Source organism: Canis aureus, chromosome 31, assembly GCF_053574225.1.
Source record: "Canis aureus isolate CA01 chromosome 31, VMU_Caureus_v.1.0, whole genome shotgun sequence".
NCBI lineage: Eukaryota > Metazoa > Chordata > Mammalia > Carnivora > Canidae > Canis > Canis aureus.
This window is the reverse complement of record NC_135641.1, coordinates 27,709,601-27,728,977: the sequence shown is the minus strand read 5'-3', so window position 1 is coordinate 27,728,977 and position 19,377 is coordinate 27,709,601. Positions and strand designations below refer to the sequence as shown.

The 19,377-nt window shown below is 35.4% G+C and overlaps 1 protein-coding gene across 1 annotated transcript in view; it reads right to left on the bottom strand.

Annotated features, from left to right (window-relative positions):
• Window positions 1-582: 582 nt before the first annotated feature.
• OSTN (osteocrin) overlaps window positions 583-19,377 on the bottom strand; it is a 41,054-nt gene continuing 22,259 nt past the window's right edge. The window contains exons 4-5 of the mRNA XM_077880095.1: window positions 6,319-6,415; window positions 583-2,475 (exon numbers count right to left, since the gene is read on the bottom strand). Coding sequence (XP_077736221.1) covers window positions 6,331-6,415 — 85 coding nt within the window. The 3' untranslated portion in view covers window positions 583-2,475; window positions 6,319-6,330. The remainder of the gene's footprint in view (window positions 2,476-6,318; window positions 6,416-19,377) is intronic.

Genomic DNA, 19,377 nt, shown 5'->3' with positions numbered 1-19,377 from the left:
TTCTTCCTTTTAGAAGATTCCACCAAATCACCTTTTAATATTTTGCTTTGAGAAATTTGATTCCTTATCTGTAAATTAAAGGTATAATTTGCTAGACTTTTTGTAGTGTGAGTAAATTTTAAGATGATACAACCAGGAATGAACATCTCTCATGAAAAACAGGTTATGTAATTGATGCCAGAAGATATAAATCCATATTTACAATTTGCTCTATGAAGTTTCACAAATGAATGAGATGATTCATAATATTCTTAACAGAAATTATGTTTTAATTTCCTGCTATGTTAAAAGAATGCCTTATTTCAAACTAGTGTACTGCTGACTTATTTTCTACTTTGTATAAAGTAGTGGTAAAAATTAAAATAGAAAATAAAATAGCTATGAGTGGAGAAAACATTTTTCTCTTTTTGTTCTTGAAGTCTTGTATATATATTATGAGATAAATGCATTACACATTAGAATAGAGTATAAATCCATATATTGTGACCTCTGACTTTAATTAAACTGAAGGCCATACGCATAACTTTGCATTAAAAAAATAAAGATGATAGGAAATCAATTTGTTTAATTCAACTTTAAATCTTCACCATAAGAAAATTGTAGGCTAAAGTAGGCTTTAATACCTTTGTCAATGCATGAAGCAGCAGCACCTCGTTGGATTAGAAGCTTACAAACACCCAGATGGGAGAAAAAGGGAAGAAAGAACTTCCAAGGCCTAGAACACATTTCTATAATTCAACAGAAGGTTGGGGAAAGATGGCAAGATACATTCTAACTTCTTAAATAATTCTTTCAAATGACAAGTCCTACAGGATATTTACCCACTGCTAACTTTCTAATGCAAGTTTATGGAAAACAGAATTGGTTAGTTCTCTCAAAATTCATCTCTCTTTGCTACAGTCCATCTATTACATTTAACAGAACCATTAATTTGTTGTTTATTCTCTAAACTTAAATGTGAAGATTTTCATCAGTTGGAAAGATTTCCCCAAAACTAAGAATGTATATGCAAACCCACTCTGTATTCTAAGTATACATGTTCATTTCTATGTTCTTTGAGTCCACTTTATTCTTTGATATATTTATTCATTTTTTAGTTCAAATTAACAACTATCCATTTTTCCTCTTGTAATATGAATATACCATCTTATAACATTCTTCCTTTTATGCTAAAATAAACCTCTGTCCTACTGACCAAACTTCCTTCCTCTCATATGTCAGATCTGTTTGACAGTGATTACTTGGGTTTAAAGAAGTGTTTTCTAGAGGCTTTAAAAATTTCTGCTAACTTATGCTGTGTCTGCTTCAAGAAATAAGTTATCTTTGTGTTTTGAAAGCATACCCAATGCACAACGGGCTCATGTACCTAAGTTGCAGTAACATCACAGTTACTGTTGAGAAATGAACTTTCCAGAGTATGACACTTTACGCTTTAATAGATTAATGAAAAATAATTTGAATCATTTTAAAGAAATCATTCTTAAACAATATACTTTCCAATGCCTTATTAGACACAGTGTATGAAACCAGTTTTGTAGGTGAGTCACAGTATAATAAGCATCAAGAAGATACTTATTATACTGTGCTAAAATTATGTATATTTAATGAGCCCCAGACTGCTTTAGTAGTTTACTACTTAGTGATTCTTAGCCTTCCCCCATAATTTCATCTGTTACTCCTGTGAGGTTGTTCTCACAATTAACCACTGCTGCTCTTAATTAACTACCAGTTGTAATTTAGAGAAAAGAAAAGTTGTTAGGGGACATGAAACCTCCAAACTTGACAAATGAGTGATATCCTTCACTTCCTTCTTCTGTTAATGTGCTCTGAACTGCAAGTATTTTCTCAGTTCTTTAGAAGAATAAAATTGATGGGCTTTATTACTGCTGGTTTTTTTCCCCTTGCTTATAAATCTTTCTTCTTTTATTTCTGGGCTACGTTTTATTTGGTTGAACCTGACTGATAGGTGAATACATTAAGAGAAGCCTAATTTCATAATTATTACCCAAGAGGCTCACAGGCAAAGGATAAGAGAGAAATAAAATATTTAAGAGAACATATACAACAGTGTCTTTCCTTGTTCCTCAATAATGAGCAAACAGATTGTATCCAAGTTTTACAGAAACAAGTTGGTCTTCAGTTATTATTCTTCAACAGCATGAGTGTAACTAGTAAATGCATATAGAAAGCATTTCACTGTATAGTGTTTTGATTGTTTCTTGGAAAAGCAAGTTTTGGAGTTAGGTAACCATTTCTCTTAACTAAAATACATATTTTAAAAAATCCATGCTTTGAAATGGTCTGCATAATTTAATTGAAGTTATAACAATACTTTGATGTGATAGACTGAAGTTCAAACTGTGGAAAGGATTTGCAGAAGGTCAGTTCTTTAAATGTTTTATCATTCAGGAGTGCAAAGGATTTCACTGAAGCATCTTCCATGTTTCTGTGACGTTTCCTCCGAGGAAGTTGTGTCTGCAAAAATGAAAATTGAAATTGTTAAAGCTACTGAGAGCTCCATAGATAAGGGAAGTACCATGAACATCAATCGACAAGAGCTAAAACTCTACAAGATGTTTCATTATAGCTTTTTTTCTTAGGACATGCTTTAATTGCAAAGACAATAATGCAAAATGATAATTTCAGATGAAAAAACATTAAAAGGAGCATCTTCAATGTACAAGCCAGGTGCTTATGCTCAAGCCACAATTCCTTGCTTTGGATACCTGCTGTATTCTATTTCTTTTCGGTCTTCAATCTTGGTTCAGGGATGTTGCCATGACATAAGAAAGAAATGATCAAACTAATACTTTCAGTTTATTGCTATGAAAGCACATTGCTAATTGTATATTTTGCTCTACTTAAAGGGCCCAACAATAATACTGACATTTAAACATGATATTTCTGCTCTTTGAGAATTCTTTTAATATATATGAATGATAGTGTGTCAATATTTATCCAAAATAAAAAATTGTCAGGAAAATACAGCAACATATGCCTTACATTATTAAAAGTCTTTGTGCATGTGGCAGCAAGGGAAAGCATAACTAATAGTCCCATTTCTACCAAATTTCATCAGGAAGGCATCCTAGTTTCAATGGCAGTGACGTAGAACTTGCTAACTGTATTTAGAGAAGATATGAAATGTTAAATAAAACCCATTTGAGTTGCTTAGAGCTGAAGCCTATAAAAAACTCAAAACTGTGGTCCAATATGTTAATGACTTGAGGAAGACATTGTTCCAAATACCAGGTTATCTTCTTTTTTAAAACACATATTGAGAAGAGGTTATCTGTTCTGGAAACTAGGTAACATACAGCAGCTGCATCTAGATCTAAACTCAAACCACGCAAAACTTCCATGATTAGAACCAGTTTCACTTTTAGTATGAAGACTGAAACCGAGAACCACAAATAAACCTACTTTAAAAGAGTATACATTAATTCCCACAGAAGTGGAACAAAGATTTTCACAAAGTATAACATTCCACTTCTGTTTGTTTTAGAAATGTATAACCAGAAAAGTTGGCATCCAGCAATGACAACTTAGCATCCTGAAGACTTTATAGGTCATGAAGAGAAATGCTGGCCTAGAAGTTCAGAGACACCTGGGTTTGGGATTTTGCTCCAAAAGTCTGTAAAATTTTGAGCAAATCAATTTCCTCTCACAGACCCTCTCACAGACTCCTTTGTTAAAAACAAAACAACAACAAAAAAAGGATTGGGGATCCCTGGGTGGCGCAGCGGTTTGGCGCCTGCCTTTGGCCCAGGGTGCGATCCTGGAGACCCGGGATCGAATCCCACGTCGGGCTCCTGGCATGGAGCCTGCTACTCCCTCTGCCTCTCTCTCTCTCTCTCTCTCTCTCTCTGTGTGACTATCATAAATAAATAAAATTTTTTTTTAAAAAAAGGATTGGATTAAGTGAGATTTTATGTTTTTGAAACTCATAGTGACTTAATCCAAAAAATACTGTACCAATAAGAAATAACATACAAAAGTGATTTTGTAAAGTTAAATGGAAATCAGATATATTTTTTTATGTTTTTTACTATTCATAAACTATAAAACACTAAACTTCATATGAGGAAGCAAAAAAGCATCTGAGAAATCTCAGTGATAATGGCAGGAAATAATGAATAGAAACCTAATGGTTGAACGGCTGCACCTGCAATTATTGACAAAAGGGAAAGAGAAAATATATGATGCTAAATTTTATTGTAAGCCTGTTCTTTTGTTTTATTACTATCTTGAAACTTTAACAATAAGGATAGTGGTTGTCATCATACCACTATGAAGGACATAATATATGAATTTTAATTTCACCCATAGTGATTCAGGAGACATTATATTCATTCAACTACCTTTTCATAGTTCAGTGGTTATCTGGAGTTTGTATGCTCTAAAATTTCATATGAAAATGTATATGTAAATGAGTTTCCTACATGATTTTTTAAATCATAACCTGTTTTGGTTTAATTTAGAAATACTAAAATAGGTGATAATCCAGCATGTCCAAGGTGATAGAGTACATGTAGAAACCTAATTGTTTCAATCTCAGTGTCATAATGCTCTCAATACGTCGAGAAACTGGAGGATTATGATCCTAATTTCAAGGAGTTACTTGGTTTTTAATAGCAATTAGATCCTACTCAAAGATAATGTGGTGATTTTAAACAGTCCTGAAGAGTAACCATACTTGGTGTATCTCTAGATATAAGGAAAGTTCAAACCGTGTTTTGAAGATGGTAGTGCTCAAAATGCACTGTTTTATTCACAGTACTCATTAAATCCTCTCATATTGGTGGACATCAGTAACTTCATGATTTCATTGATCAAGAGCTCCATGGAGAAAAAAAATTCTTTTAACTGAGTTATTCTGAGAATAATAAAGTTGAAGTAAAAATATTGACTTCTCATTATGGTTTAGGGCATTTGATGAAAAGAAAAAACTGGCAGGATTTAAATTGAAAGGTTCAGGGCTAGTGTGATGCTTTGGGGGATCTGTATCATTGGTCTAAGGATCATCCTGAGAGAAATAAAAAGCACGAAATTCATGCTTGAAATTGGCAAAACAGTTCCAGATTGTCTTATCTGCTTGAGAGGGAGGATGCATCCTCTGTAAGCTTTACTGAGAAAAAATACGTTGCCTAGATTTTATGTTTAACATTTTATGTTTAAAATATATAATGTATGACTAAATATACTTTTGAAAATGTAAGCTCAGAATTTAAGCTTTCTGGAGTTTAAGCTCTGGAATTTAAGCTACTTACATCATTTACTAGCCATATGGCATTGTGGGTTAATATGCCTTTTCTGCTTATTGTATAATATTAATAATAGTATTAGCTATTATTATTATGGAGTACTTACATGTCAGACACTACTTTAAATGCTTAATATGTTTCAATTCATTTAGTACTCTGGACAATATAATTTGATAGAATTTATTATTGTCTTCATTTTACAGAGTGGAATTTCAGAATTTAACCAAGGTCCCACAACTAACAGATAGATGAACTGGGGTTTGATCCACAGAGCTGGCCTCTCCAGCTAACACTTCACTCCTCGTAATGTACTACTTCTCAAGATACTGAGTAGTGATCGGACCTAATTTATGGAATGGGATGATTGCACCAAGTATAGGGCCCAGCACAGAGTACATTTTCAGAACTGTAATCGAAGATCACTTTGTGTAGTGTGTGCCCCATATATATCTAATTTAATTCTCATCATACCACTATGTTACTATCTAACAGTACAAGATATAGAGAAACAAGTATGGAAACAAGATAATGAACTAGTGACAGAGCTAGGATTGGGAATAGGTGTTCTGATGCCATGGCTAATACTCTTTCTGCTATACTGTTCTCTCCCCTATGGTCCATGTTATTACAATTCTGGGGATGTAGTCATTAGAAACAAAATGCAAAATGGTGCGTGTCACTGAAATCTGTCTTCTTCATAATAGAGGGATTACTACACAGTTCTGTATTTATTACATCGATTACATCAGTGATTTATTACATCAATTAGAATTTTAACCATTGTTCACATATTAATATTCAATAATTATATAAAATCTGTGGGAATAACTGAATCTTTTTATGGTGAAGTAGATCTCGAATATTCTTTTGCTTCTTTAATGTATTTAAGTTACTTAACATCAATATACTAACTGAGTATAGGAATGTTGAAACAGTGAATTTATAAGCTAGGAAATCAAAAGGGCAATATACAAATCAAGATGCATCCATTAGTCCATTGTGAAATGCTAGTCAGAAGCCTGCATATCCTGCTACACATTCAAATTGTACTCACATTTGGTATCAGTTAGCCCCTGGAATTTGAGAGGCGGTTTCCACCAATCCGATCCACAGGAACACCAAATCGCCTTTTTGGATGATCTATTACTTTCCTGAAACAAACCAAGGAGAACATTTTTAAGCTAAAGTCCAAGTTATCAATTATGACTTTTGTTCTTTTATATCTTGCGGATCTGGGGGCTTTCTTTAGGAGTTGGAATACACACACTAGTTACCATTCATCAGCTTCATCAGCACCTACTATGTGCCAGATACTATCTCTTATCCTCTCAACCTCTGTCAAAGTAGGTATAACTACCTCTACTTTATATCTGAGGAATCTGAAGGTTTGAAAAATTAAATTACTTATGCAAAATCAAACAGTGCAGATGAAAAGCCGGGTCTAATCAGCATATCAATCTGCTGAGTGTTTAGCTTGGGTAAGTCCCTTTCTCATTTCAAATGTTGGTGTATTCCTCTGTTATGGAAGACAATTGCACTAGGTCAGTGTTTTCCCCAGTTTCTGACTCAGAATGGTTCTTCATGGGAAGAATGGTGGTGGGGGTGGTAATAGTGCTTACTTATGTCATCACTTATGTCATCATTTAAATTTTACCCAGATAAGCTTTGTACAAAATGGCCTATGTCTGTTACATATTCTCTGTGTCAATTATTATTTGAAAAAAAAGTTTATTATGAAAATGAAGTTTAAAAAATCAGAGGAGAGGACTTCTAGCTTGTATGTTTAGTAAATTCTCTCTTTAGAAAGAAGAAACATTTTAATTTGATTTGTAATTGCCATCCCTTAGTTCCACCAAATAAAAATCCTAATAGGGGAGGTCCCAGAACTCTCAGAACATATCTCTCACTGGTCTTGGAACTTTGAGAAGTTTTCAGTCTTCTTCATGAAGACAGAGACAACTGAATCAATTATTTTTAAAGATTTTTTTTGTTGTTTGTTTATTCATGAGAGACACACAGACAGAAGCAGAGACACAGGAAGAGGGAGAAGCAGTCTCCTCGAAGGGAGCCCGATGCAGGACTTGATCCCAGGATCACAACCTGAGCCAAAGGCAGACGCTCAACCACTTAGCCACCAGGCATCCTCAACTGAATCAATTTTCAAAGGCTTAAAGAATTAACAATATTTGTTTCAGAACATTCTGAATAGCTTCTATTCTAACTACTTGCATTAGATTGTCGATATACACTACACAATTTAAACACTAAATGTGAACAAAAACTTCAATATCTATGATTTTTTTCTATTATCATTTATTATGTAACTACCATTTAAGGCTCCTGTGGCTACCTTGGGATTGATAAATCAGACATAGCCTTTGCTTTCAAAAATCTATGATTAAGTACTCTCAGATGAGTAATGAGAAAATATGAACACGTAGAGGAAAAAATACCTCATTTTTATTGACACAAGGTCTTCATTAACTACCAGGTCTAATCAGTGTTCCTCATATCATTATTAGGTAAATAATTGATTTTAAGGCTCTGAGAAGTATAGAGAAAAATGGAAACATGGGGTATTTTTATTACTGTGTCTTGCATATGGAACATCCATTAACACTGATTGTAATTAAAACAATAAATTGGATGGTAATTAATATTTAATGCTTTATATATGTCAGTCATATGTGCCTAGTACTATGTAGACAAAGATGATAAAAATAGGCAATGAATCAAATTTGGAGGTTATCTCCAAATGATATTGGAGGAACAGGGCCATGTTATGTGTTTATTGTTTTGTTTTGTTTTGTTTTGTTTTGTTCTGTTTTGTACTAATGCAGCCTTCTTTTCTATTGATTCACATCCACCATCTTTTCTAGTTTGGCTTGTGGTTCTGTTAGTCAATGCAGATGGCATAGTATATATGATCTTATAAGGCTGTCTGCTAGACAGTAGTTCGATCAGTGGGGGGGAAATCCAGGAAAAAAAATTAGTGCTTATTCTTAACCTAGCCATAACACTACCTCTACTCTTTAGATTTCTGAAAAACATACCTTCTTAAGTGGGGTCTATCTTTGTACTCCGGATTTTTTGATACTACATTGACTACATATTTTTCAACTTGATAGTCAAAGGGGAAACATATTCTCTATAAAATAAGCATACATTTAATGATGAAGAATCATAGGAAATTATGCATATCAGTTGTGCTATGGGTATTCTGATATAATTATAAAGAATTATTTTTGGAAAAAAGAAAAAACACCTTTTATATTTTTTATTTTTATTCACATAATTTATAAACTTTTATTTTAAGCAGTTATTTTCCTTATGGTAGTAAGAATAAGGTCTCCTCAAGGACATTCACACCATAACCTACAGAACCCATAAGTACATCACCTTACGTAGCAAAAGATACTTTGCAGATAGGATTAAAAAGGACTTTGAGGTGAGATTATCCTGAATTATCTGAGTAGGCCCAGTCTGACTGAAGAGTGGGTTGGTTGGAGAGCTGCACTTAACCCACCACCACTGGCCTTGAGGATGGAGGAAAGGATCAAGAACAAAGGAATGCTAGGGGTGCCCATGTGGCTCAGTCAGTTGGGTATCTGACTCTTGATTTCTGCTCAGGTCATGATCTCAAGGTCCTTGCTTGACTCTGCGCTCAGTGTGGAGCCTGCTTGAGGATTCTCTCTCCCTCTCCCTCCACCCTCCCCCTCTGTTCATACACACACACACACACACACACACACACACACACTCTCTCAAATAAATAAATCTAAAATAAAAGAAAAGGAATTCTGTAACTTCTAGAGGTTCTCAAAAGAAAATGAGAATATAAGTCCTACAACCAAAAGGACTGAATTCTGCCAACAACCTAAAAGAACAGGAAATGATTTCTCCTCTGGACCCTCCAGGAGTGCTACCTGCTGACCTCTTGACTTCTTCCTTAGTCAGCTGGCACATCAGGCAAAGAAAGGAGAGCACAGAGCAGCCAGCAGGGAGAATTATAGTTACACGGTGGCTAACAATCCATCACATGGCTGCACCTAATTGGAAAGGAAACTAAGAAAAGTTGTGTAGATTGGCATATGGTGACTGCCAAGGTTCTATTGGATTTCGGACCTACAGAATTGTTACATAATATATTTGTATTGTTTTGAGTCCAGAAGTTTAAGGTAATGTATTACCATAGCGATAAAACATGGATATATTTGTGTGATTGAGAGCTTATGTCGTGGGCAATGCTGTGTATATATAAAAAATGAGACTGATAATGACTTTTATTCCTTGAACCCTTTAGTCCCTTTACTGACTAACTCCATCAGGGCAGGGGTAAGATAAAAGTCACCTCAGGGTGGAGGAGAGTGCTCAGAAGTTCCAGACAAGTAGGAAGAGGAAGAAAAAAAAAAGATAAAAAAAGAAAAAAAAAAGTAGGAAGAGGAAGTGAGAAAGCAACCCCTTCCAGATGTTTAAAGGCCTGGTGAGAAGGGGAAGGAAATGGCAGTTTGGAGAAAGAGTAGTGCCACACATGTGATCTGACCTCCCAAAGCGCCTGTGGCATGGATGGTGGCAGGAAAAGTAATGCTTCTGCTTTTTTAAAGGAAAGTATGATGTGTTATTATAAATTAGAACAGAACATGTATTGGTTAAGAGTCCTAATGCATTTTTTTAAAGTAAAGATAAAATAAATGAAAGTAGCATTTTCCCCTTTCTTTCCTGCAGTTGATCTTTTTTTGCTCAAGCAAATAAAAGGCAGCTATAGTGATGGAAAGGCAAATAAATTATTTTTTTCCTTACATCTTCCCTTGTTCCATGACCTTTCCTTCCATTCTTTCCCCAAGACTTGATTAGGAACCAGGATATGAAAGACTTTGATTCTATTTGGTTCTTCTACTTAATGGTAGTGTAAGCGTTTGTAAGACTGTTGTCATTCTGAGCTTCTCTCTCTCTCTCTCTTTGATCAAATTTAGATAATACCTGCTCGCCTATCTTTCAGACCTGTTTGTTTATTTAACACACTTATTTCTTAACTAAATTTGATTGCTTTATGCAGAACCATTGTTATTTATTCTCTGCGCTGGGCATACAGTGGTGAATGAGATATGCATTATCTGTTAAAGCTCACATTTTACTTGAGAAAAGCTAACGAGGCCTCTCTCTCTCTCTCTCAAATAAATAAATAAAATCTTAAAAAAAAAAAAAAAAAAAAAACATGGGGCACCTGGGTGGCTTGGTTGGTTAAACATCTGTCTTTGGCCCAGGTCAGGATCCCAGGGACCTGGGATCAAGCCTCACGTTGGGCTTCCTGCTCAGTGGGGAGCTTGCTTCTCTCTCTCCCTCTGCCCTTCCTCACCTATCATGTTCTCACTCTCATGCTTTTTCTCTCTCTCAAACAAATAAATAAAGTCTTTTAAAAAATGGGGCACCTGGGTGGCTTAGTTGGTTAAGTGTCTACCTTCAGCCCAGGTCATGATCTCAGGGTCCTGGGATCCAGTCCTTCATTGGGCTCCCTGCTCCCTGGGGAGCCTGCTTTTCCTTCTTCCTCTGCCTCTGCCCCTCCCTCTGCCTGTGTATTTTTTCTTTCTCTCTCAAATAAATAAATAAAATCTTAAAAAAAGAAAAAGCTAATGAAATCATTTTTACACATTTTAACTGATCCTACTATCATTTTCTATCAGTCCTCCCCTATCCACTGGTTTTCAAACTATTTGTAGTTTACTATTTATACAAATAAAAGGTTTGTAAAAGAGATCAATACCTAAAATGTTAAGTAAAGAACTGTCTCTATAGGGGCGCCTGGGTATCTCAATCAGTTAAGCATCTGCCTTTGGGTCAGGTCATGATCTCGGGATCCTGGGATCCAGCCTTGCATCAGGCTCCCTGCTCAGCAGAGAGTCTGCTACTCTCATTCTCTCTCCCTCTGCCTCTTCCCCTGCTTGTGTTCTTGCTCTCTCTCTCTCTAATAATAAAAAAAAATAATAAAAGAGCTGTCATTGTAAAGAAGTGCCCCTCCTTTTCCCTATATGGTGGTCCCTGAAAGAGCTTCCAGAAACACTTCAGGGTGCTTACAGCAGAGTTTGAAAACCACTGGCCAAGTGGATATGAATGCTTTTGTTCTAGCCACGGATCCATATAATTACTTTGATGTTTTTTTCTAAAATTTGGAATTGGTTTCAAATGCTTATATGTATCTTTAAATCAAAGAAGAAAAATCAATAAACAAATATATATGAAAAGCCATTCAGTATTTAACATTTTTGGCACTAAAACAAAATGAAAACAGTTATTCCCATAAAGCAGTTAAACCAAAAAAAGATCATATTTCAGTAAGTTAAATTATTTCTACACAGCTTCCAACTATTTAGAAGTAAAATGGCAAACTAGTATTTATCTTAACACTTTTGCTGTTATGAAATATATATCACTGTACTAAGCTCTAAACAAGTACACTTACAGGAATAAACAATGTGTAAAACATAAAAGTTAAGAAAGTGAAATATTCTTAAGACCAAAGGGGAAAGCTGTACTTTCTGACTATTTAGTCCCTCTTGTGACAAAATAATGGTATGACATGGCTTATATTATAGATCTGTGTTCATTTTCCATTTTAAATGATTCTGAAATAGTTTAAGGATACAAAAATATCTGCCAAACTAATATAGAGAATAGATTGATTATTTTAAATACAACTTTAAACTTTACACTAATATATACTTCTTGTGTTAAATAGGATTTTTTAAAACATTTATATTCTTTGATCATCCACATTCTAAAAAGCTTTTTACATTCTAAAACAAGTTATAAAATATGTATTTAAATATTTTATTGAGAATCACTTCACACATACGAAATAGCCTCTAGAATTATCTATTTGCAGTTTAAAGAAAAATAAAATGAACATTCCTGTTGGCACCAAATGAAGAGATAGAATATTACCTGCACTTTGGAATTAACCTGCATTCTTGCTCCCAAATTGCATCCCTTTCATGGCTCCGTTGCCAAGGTAATCTGTAGACTGCATTTTGGTCTAATTATCTCCTTGCTTTTCCTTATAATCTAGATGTATTATTCAAAACTCTCTTGTTTAGTGTAGATGGTTCTAAAATTTTATTTAAAAGAAATCATGTACGAACTCTTCTTGACTTCTTTCAGCAAGTATTTTGCTTTGAGATTTGTCCATGTTGATATATATAGCTTCAGTTCTTTATTTTCACTGCTGTAAATATTTCATTCTATTAACATACAACCGCTTATTTAGACATTCTACCGTAGATGGAAATTGGAATTATTTTCTTTTTTGTTGTTACGTATTCTTCAGATGAAAATTTTCTTATAGATGCCTTTAGGGCACATTTAAAGATTTCTCTCAAGTGTGTTTGTAGAAGTACCATTGTCAACTATGCCTATACTTAATTCTATTACCTAGTGACAGACTGTTCCTAAGTTGTACCAATTTACATATCCAAGAGTGGTGTGTGACAACTCCCAATTGTTTCAGATCTAGGCCAAACCTTGCAATGTGGGCTTTTCATCTTCCCCTATATTCATCTGTTTTGTTTCATAAATTCCACAAATGAGTGAAATCATATGGTATTTGTCTTTCTCTGACTGACTTATTTCACTTAGCATGATATCCTCTACTTCTATCCATGTTGTTGCAAATGGCAAGATGTCAAGTATTTGCGATTTTATCTCATTGTGGTTTTAATTTGGTTCCCCTGAATAAGTTTCTCCCCTTTTCCTTTGTTTATTGGCTGCTTGGATTTCTTCTCATGGAAGTACCTGTTCAAGTCTGCTGCCTGTTTTCTATTGGTTAGTTTTTGTTTTGTTTTGTTTTCTTTTCTTTTTTCTTTTCTTTTCTTTTCTTTTCTTTTCTTTTCTTTTCTTTCTTTTCTTTTCTTTTCTTTTTTTTTTTTTTAGAAAGGGAGAGAGATAGACAGAGAAGGTGGGGGGTGCAGTGGGAGAAGAGAGAGAATTTTAAGCAGATTCCAGACCCTGCTTGAAGCCCGAGGCAGGGCTCAATCTCACAACCCTAAAATCTTGACTTGAGCCAAAAGCAAGAGCCCGACACTTACCACCCAGGTATCCCAGTTAGTTCTTTTTTTTTTTTTTTTTTTAATATTGATTTGTAGGAGGGTTACAAATACTCCAAAAGTTAGATTTTGTCAGTTATATGCGAATATACTTTCCCATTTGTGGTTAGTCTTTATTGTGTCTTTTATTAAAATCTTTAATGTTGTTTTTAAATTTATCAATATTTTTACTTTTTGTTTACTAATGACTCCTGCTCTAATGTTATGAAGATATTCCTTTATTTCATCCTAAAATCTTTTTGTAGTTTTTCCTTTCACATTTATGTTCTAAATTCTTTTGAAATTTTTTATATATGGAATGAGACAAAGGTCATTTTTTTTTATATTCATACTCAGTTATTTATAAATGTTAGGTTCATGGACAATCCTTTTGCAACTTTACCTCAAATTGTATTGAATCAAAGGTATAAATAAGTCTGGAGAGAATTGAAGTCTTTACGATATCGAATCCTACTATCTAAGATCTTTCTTTAGGTTATCTTTCATGCCTTCTCAAGAATTTTTGTAATTTTCTCCATAAAAGACCTTTCATAGTTTATTAGATTTTCTGTTGTTGTGACACCATTTAAAAGCATGGGCTGTAAGGTTTTTTAATAGGTGTCCTTTACTTGGTTAAAACAAAGTTTCCCTCTGTTTCTATTATTAGCTTATCAGTGATTTTGATCATAAGTAGATGTTTAATTTTACTGAGTGCTTTTTCTGCATCTATTGAATGATCTGGCTTAGCTTCTTCAGTCTATTATCCTGTTAATTGACTTTGCAAAGCAAACTAACCTTATACTGTATTTTTGTGATGAACTCAAACATGATGATGCTGTATTGTCTTTTTAATACACTACTGGAATTGTTTTGATATTTTTTTTGTAGGAATTTTATCTTCTCTCCTTAATGCTATTATTCTAATTTTTTTCTTGTTCTTTCTGTATATAGTTTTGATGACCAGATAATGCTTTCTCATGAAATGAATTGAAGATTGTACCTTCTTTTTTGTTATCCTATTGGGATTTAATTACATCAAGGTATAAACATATGTTCCATATGGTAACCAGAGCTTTAAAAATCTTAAGCCTTAGTTTGTGGACTGGAACTTCATTGAAGTTAATAGCTATTTCATGTGAATGTAAATGTTTTCCTTTTCTTTCTACCAATTGTTTTATACAACAACAACTTTTACCAATCCTGCTTACAATTTCGAGCTCCAAGGAAAGAAACCTAAGAATCAGAGTGTGGGGAATGTTCTCTAAAAACAGCAGTCTTATCTGCTGGTATCTCTTAAATGGTCAACAAAATGTCAGGTCCTATCAAGAAAGGCATGGCACTCCAGCAACTTTGAGTAATATGCAGAAAAGGAACATATGCAGTAGTGGTAAACAGAGGATGTTCTTTTTAATAGTTCAGAATTTATTTTTTAAGACTTTATTTATTTATTTGAGAGAGAGAGAGAGCATAAGCTGGGGAAAGGGGCAAAGGGAGAGGGGGTTAGCAAGCTCCTCGCTGAGCAGGGGTCTGATAGGGGGTTCGATCCCAGGACTCTGGGATCATGACCTGAGTTGAAAGCAGATCCTTATCTGACTCAGCCACTGGGGGTCCCTTAAATAATTTGGTAATTTAGATTAGTAAAAGATGGAATTAAATTGTTATACTATGAGGCTTAGATGAGTACAGTAGCCAGGATCCAACATGAACCTCAATAATGCCACCATAATGCAGTCTCCTTCCGCACTGAGCAGGGCTGACCTCTGTAACCAACAGTATATTGTGATTAATGTGTGACTTTCAAAGCTAAGTCATGGAAATGTTGCAGCTTCTGCCGTATTGGATCACTCACATTATGGAAGTCATCTGCCATTTCCTAAGGACACTCTAACAGTCCTATAGAGAGGTTTATGTGGCAATGAACTAAAGCCTCCTGCCAACTGCCAATGAGGAACTAAGACTTCCTGCCATCAGCCATGTTGAATGGGTCATTTTGGAAATGGATAATCCAGCCCTGATATAGGCCTCCAGGTGACTGCTGCCTTGGCCAACTTCTTCACTGTAACCTTTACAGGAACATTGGAGCCAGAATGCATTCAGGCAAGAGTTTTCTGGGTTTCTGATGCACAGAAATTATACAAGAACATCAATGTTTATTAATGTCTTAAGCTGCTAAGTGTTGGGTAGTTCACCTGAATAGCAATAGATATCTAATACAGCGAAGTTCAAAATGCTCTGGGATTCCACAAGAGAAGAGATCACACCTAATTTGCAGGTCCCAGGAAGAATTTTTGGAGTATGTGGCAACAATAAAACAAATGATGGCCTCTGAATCCTGCAATCTTTGTTGTTGCAATTCAAAACTAAGGTATAGAATTAAGAAATGACTATATGAGGGGGTGCCTGGATGGCTCAGTAGGAAGAACATGTGACTCTTGATCTCAGGGTCATGAGTTCAAGCCCCACATTGTGGGTAGAGATTACTTAAATAAATAAACTTTGGGTGCCTGGTACCTCAGTCAGTTAAATGTTTGCCTTCAGCTCAGGTCAAGAGCCCAGGGTCCAGGGTTGGAGCCCTACATCAGGCTCCCTGCTTAGCAGAAATAAATAAAATCTTTACAAATAAACTTAAAAAAAAGAAGAAATGACTATAAGAGGACAGCTATACGAACTTGAAAGAACTAATGTATTAGGATAGACTAAAATGAAGGACTCAGCAAAGCCCTTTAAATCATGAAAAGGGAAATCATCAAAGTCCACAGGGTCATGTTTGAAACAGATATTGGGCTTTTGAATCTAAATTCCAGAATATTAGGATGAAGGACCATAATAAGTCTGAATGATGATGTAATTTTTAGGGACCAATGCATAATATCCTTTTTCCCCCAGAATCCACATTCAGAAACAATAGATAACCAAGCTATGATCAATGAAAGGAAATTAAAATGTCATTTTTCTTAGTGATCAGCTGAATATAAGATATGACTTGACATCTGCATTTGAAAGGTCTTCTTTATATTTCCTGCTAGTATTAGACAGCTTTATGTGACTAGTCATGGTTATCTAATAACAGGAAGAAAAGGATCTACTAAACATGCTCAACTCGTCCTCAGTAAGTGGCCTATTAGATAAATGACTGCTTTCTCTTCCAGAAGGGAGTGAATCAAGGGTAGGTAGGACAAAAAGCCAGTCTTTCCCTAATTAGAGTTCCTCTACATGGAAATTTGAGGCTTAATAAATGGGATGTGTTTAGGAAGATGGAAGAAAGTGCTATTTGGCTTAGCAGAAAGTTTATGTATGACTTTTGGAATTCTATTTCAAAGTAGTAATTCAAATTTAAGTGGATTCTATTAAATTTATGATGATGGTGCTGACTAAGCATAATGTCACCTTCTGAAGTATTATCCCAAGGAATGAGCATATGAACAAGCCTTCAGAAACAAACCATGAACACTGGAATAAAAAATGAGATTCAAGTTTCTGTAAAGTAATATAGGCTTGCTTGATTTCGTAATTGCTGTAGAGTACTAGGATAAGGTATAGGGGATCTTCATTTGCTTGGCTCATGAACCTTTGTGAGAACCTAATGAAACCTTCAGAACTTCTACCTAGCAAATAGATTTACATAAAAATGTCTTCTAGAATTTTATTTATTTATTTATTTATTTATTTATTTATTTATTTATTTATTTATTTATTGTGGGTGATGTACACATCAAAGCCTATCCATGGAATCTTCTTTGGGGAGAAGGTTTTAAACTCATTCATATATGAGCTAGGGTAGGAAGTGAAGGCAAAGGGACTGTCTGTGGTGTTGAGCTGCTGTGATGAGAGGCCGGCAATAAAGAGCAGCTATAAGGAACAAGAGTCCTGGATCATTATGCTTAAGAGCATTTCCTATTATTCAGCCAGGCTTTTTGACTAGGAGAAAGGAAGCAGGGAAATAGGGTACCATACTTGAATTATTTCCCTGTGTTTCTCACTCTGAAATTGAGCCCATTTTGAACTACGTCCTTGGGCATCACCAAATAAGAGCTGGAAAGGAATAGCAAAAATCATGAGACGTCTACGTCAGTCTAGGTCTGTAGGATTGTTTCACAATTAATTAGAAAGGCAAATGAAATGTTAGGATTTTTATCTTTAAGCTTTGGGACTGTCAGCAAGAAGGGCAATCATATCTGACAAGATGAAACCACAACTTCTATTCTCAGCTGTCGTCTGAATTTTATGTCTGGCTTAGGATTGAAACCTATATATCATTGGTATAATTTTTCTCTGAAACTATTTATTTAATGCATACATTCTAAGTAAACCTTGCTGTTCTAGGCCTTGGAAAAGTGCCTTATTCATGCAGGACTTTAATTTCTTCGTTAGAAGCAGCTGCTTACCTGGAAAGTCATTGGGTTTGTATTTAAACAATCTAACGTTATGGCTGGTAAACTCAGGAAAACCATTTTGTCTCCCTGAAAATATGCAAATAAATGAGAATAATAATATCTTCTTGGGAGTTATAGGGATTAGGAAAAAAAATCCCATTTTATCAGAATGTTAAAATGGGATTTTTTTTCTATCTTAGTTTTGGCTGTGGCCTCAAAAAAGCTGAGGAAAAACAGAAGTAGGTGGCAAATGTTTCTTCTTGCATTCCAAAGTGGGATGCTACACTCACAAAGTTTTTGCAAAGGGGTTTCCTAAAAATTGATTTTCCCAACTTGACTCTAGTAAAAGAACTGATGTAGAGTAGGTGATTGAGGAGAATTACTGTGGAGTGAGATATTGGAGAACAGTGGTATTTTTCCTCTTCTTTCATATATGGGGCAATCTTCAAGAAAAAATGTAGACAGTCTGACATATACCCATGGAAGCAGGCAGGCCTCAGAGATAGTGTCAGGAAAATCTGAAGAGCAAGAAGCTATAAGAGTTCCACCCAGCAAGAACGAAGAGATGGTGACATAGGGAATAGCTTCAGTTTCAGTGACCAGAATCAAAGGTGTGGGTTTTCTGTGGAGCAGATGCAGGGCAAGCGCAATGGGTACAGTTGGCCTAGGTTCATTACAAGAGGCACCTTCCCTGAAGGCCTTGCCGCCAGGGGTGATGCTGGTGGTGGTGTCAAATGAAGAATTTGAGAAGGGAGGATGAGGCTGAGGGGCAAACTGACTTACCAGGGGAGAGACATTGCAGGAAGCAAGGATGTGTATATCAACGTTCCCAATAGGGGTTATGTGATGACCCCCCCAAAAAACATCCTGTGATAAGGAATTAGCTTTGGCCATTTACTGAGGCCACAGAGCACTAAAGCCGGGGCATAATAGTATCAGTCAGGTCAGATTTTTTTTTTCTTTTTACCTCTCTGTACTGCCATCCCCAAGACCAGAGAAGTGGAAGGCGGCCCACTGTAGTAGGAGGAGGGGTGAGGATCAACTGACTAGAAGCACCCCTGCCTTTCCCATTACAGTTTTACAGCTTGAATGGGGCCTAAGCAGGGGAGCAGAGAAACTTTAATCATATCTATGGTATGGGCTAAGACATAAGAACAGTTATTTTGATGACTGAAATATGGTTGTTTTCTAATAAAAGTGACCAGAGGGGTCTTTATTATTTCAATGGGACCAGTGGAGTCCTAGTACCTGCCCTTGTCTTTATCTAAAAGATAGGAAAAAAACCAACTTCTACTGAATGGGTTAGAATGCATGTAGGCGAGGATTAAAATGTCTTTCTGAGTGTATCCCACGGAGTCCTTCTCTTTGAATTAAGTGGTTATAATAACATTGTCCTGGAGCAAAGTTTATTGAGCTGGATCTGTACAATGTATATAATTACGCTGGGAGTCCAGCGTCTGCTTGCCAGAATTAATCCCTGCCTTTGCTCATTTGACTTTCAGTCCAGGAGGCCGACCTCTTTGGGTCACATAAAAGTTCCTTTGCTCTCTGTCTTTGGTTTGGTTAGGTAATGTGCAACCTTGGAAAGAGACTAGAAAAACAGAGGAAGTGACATCAGGATAATTCCCCCTGCCTCCTGCCCTGCAAGATCACTTCCTCTTGATG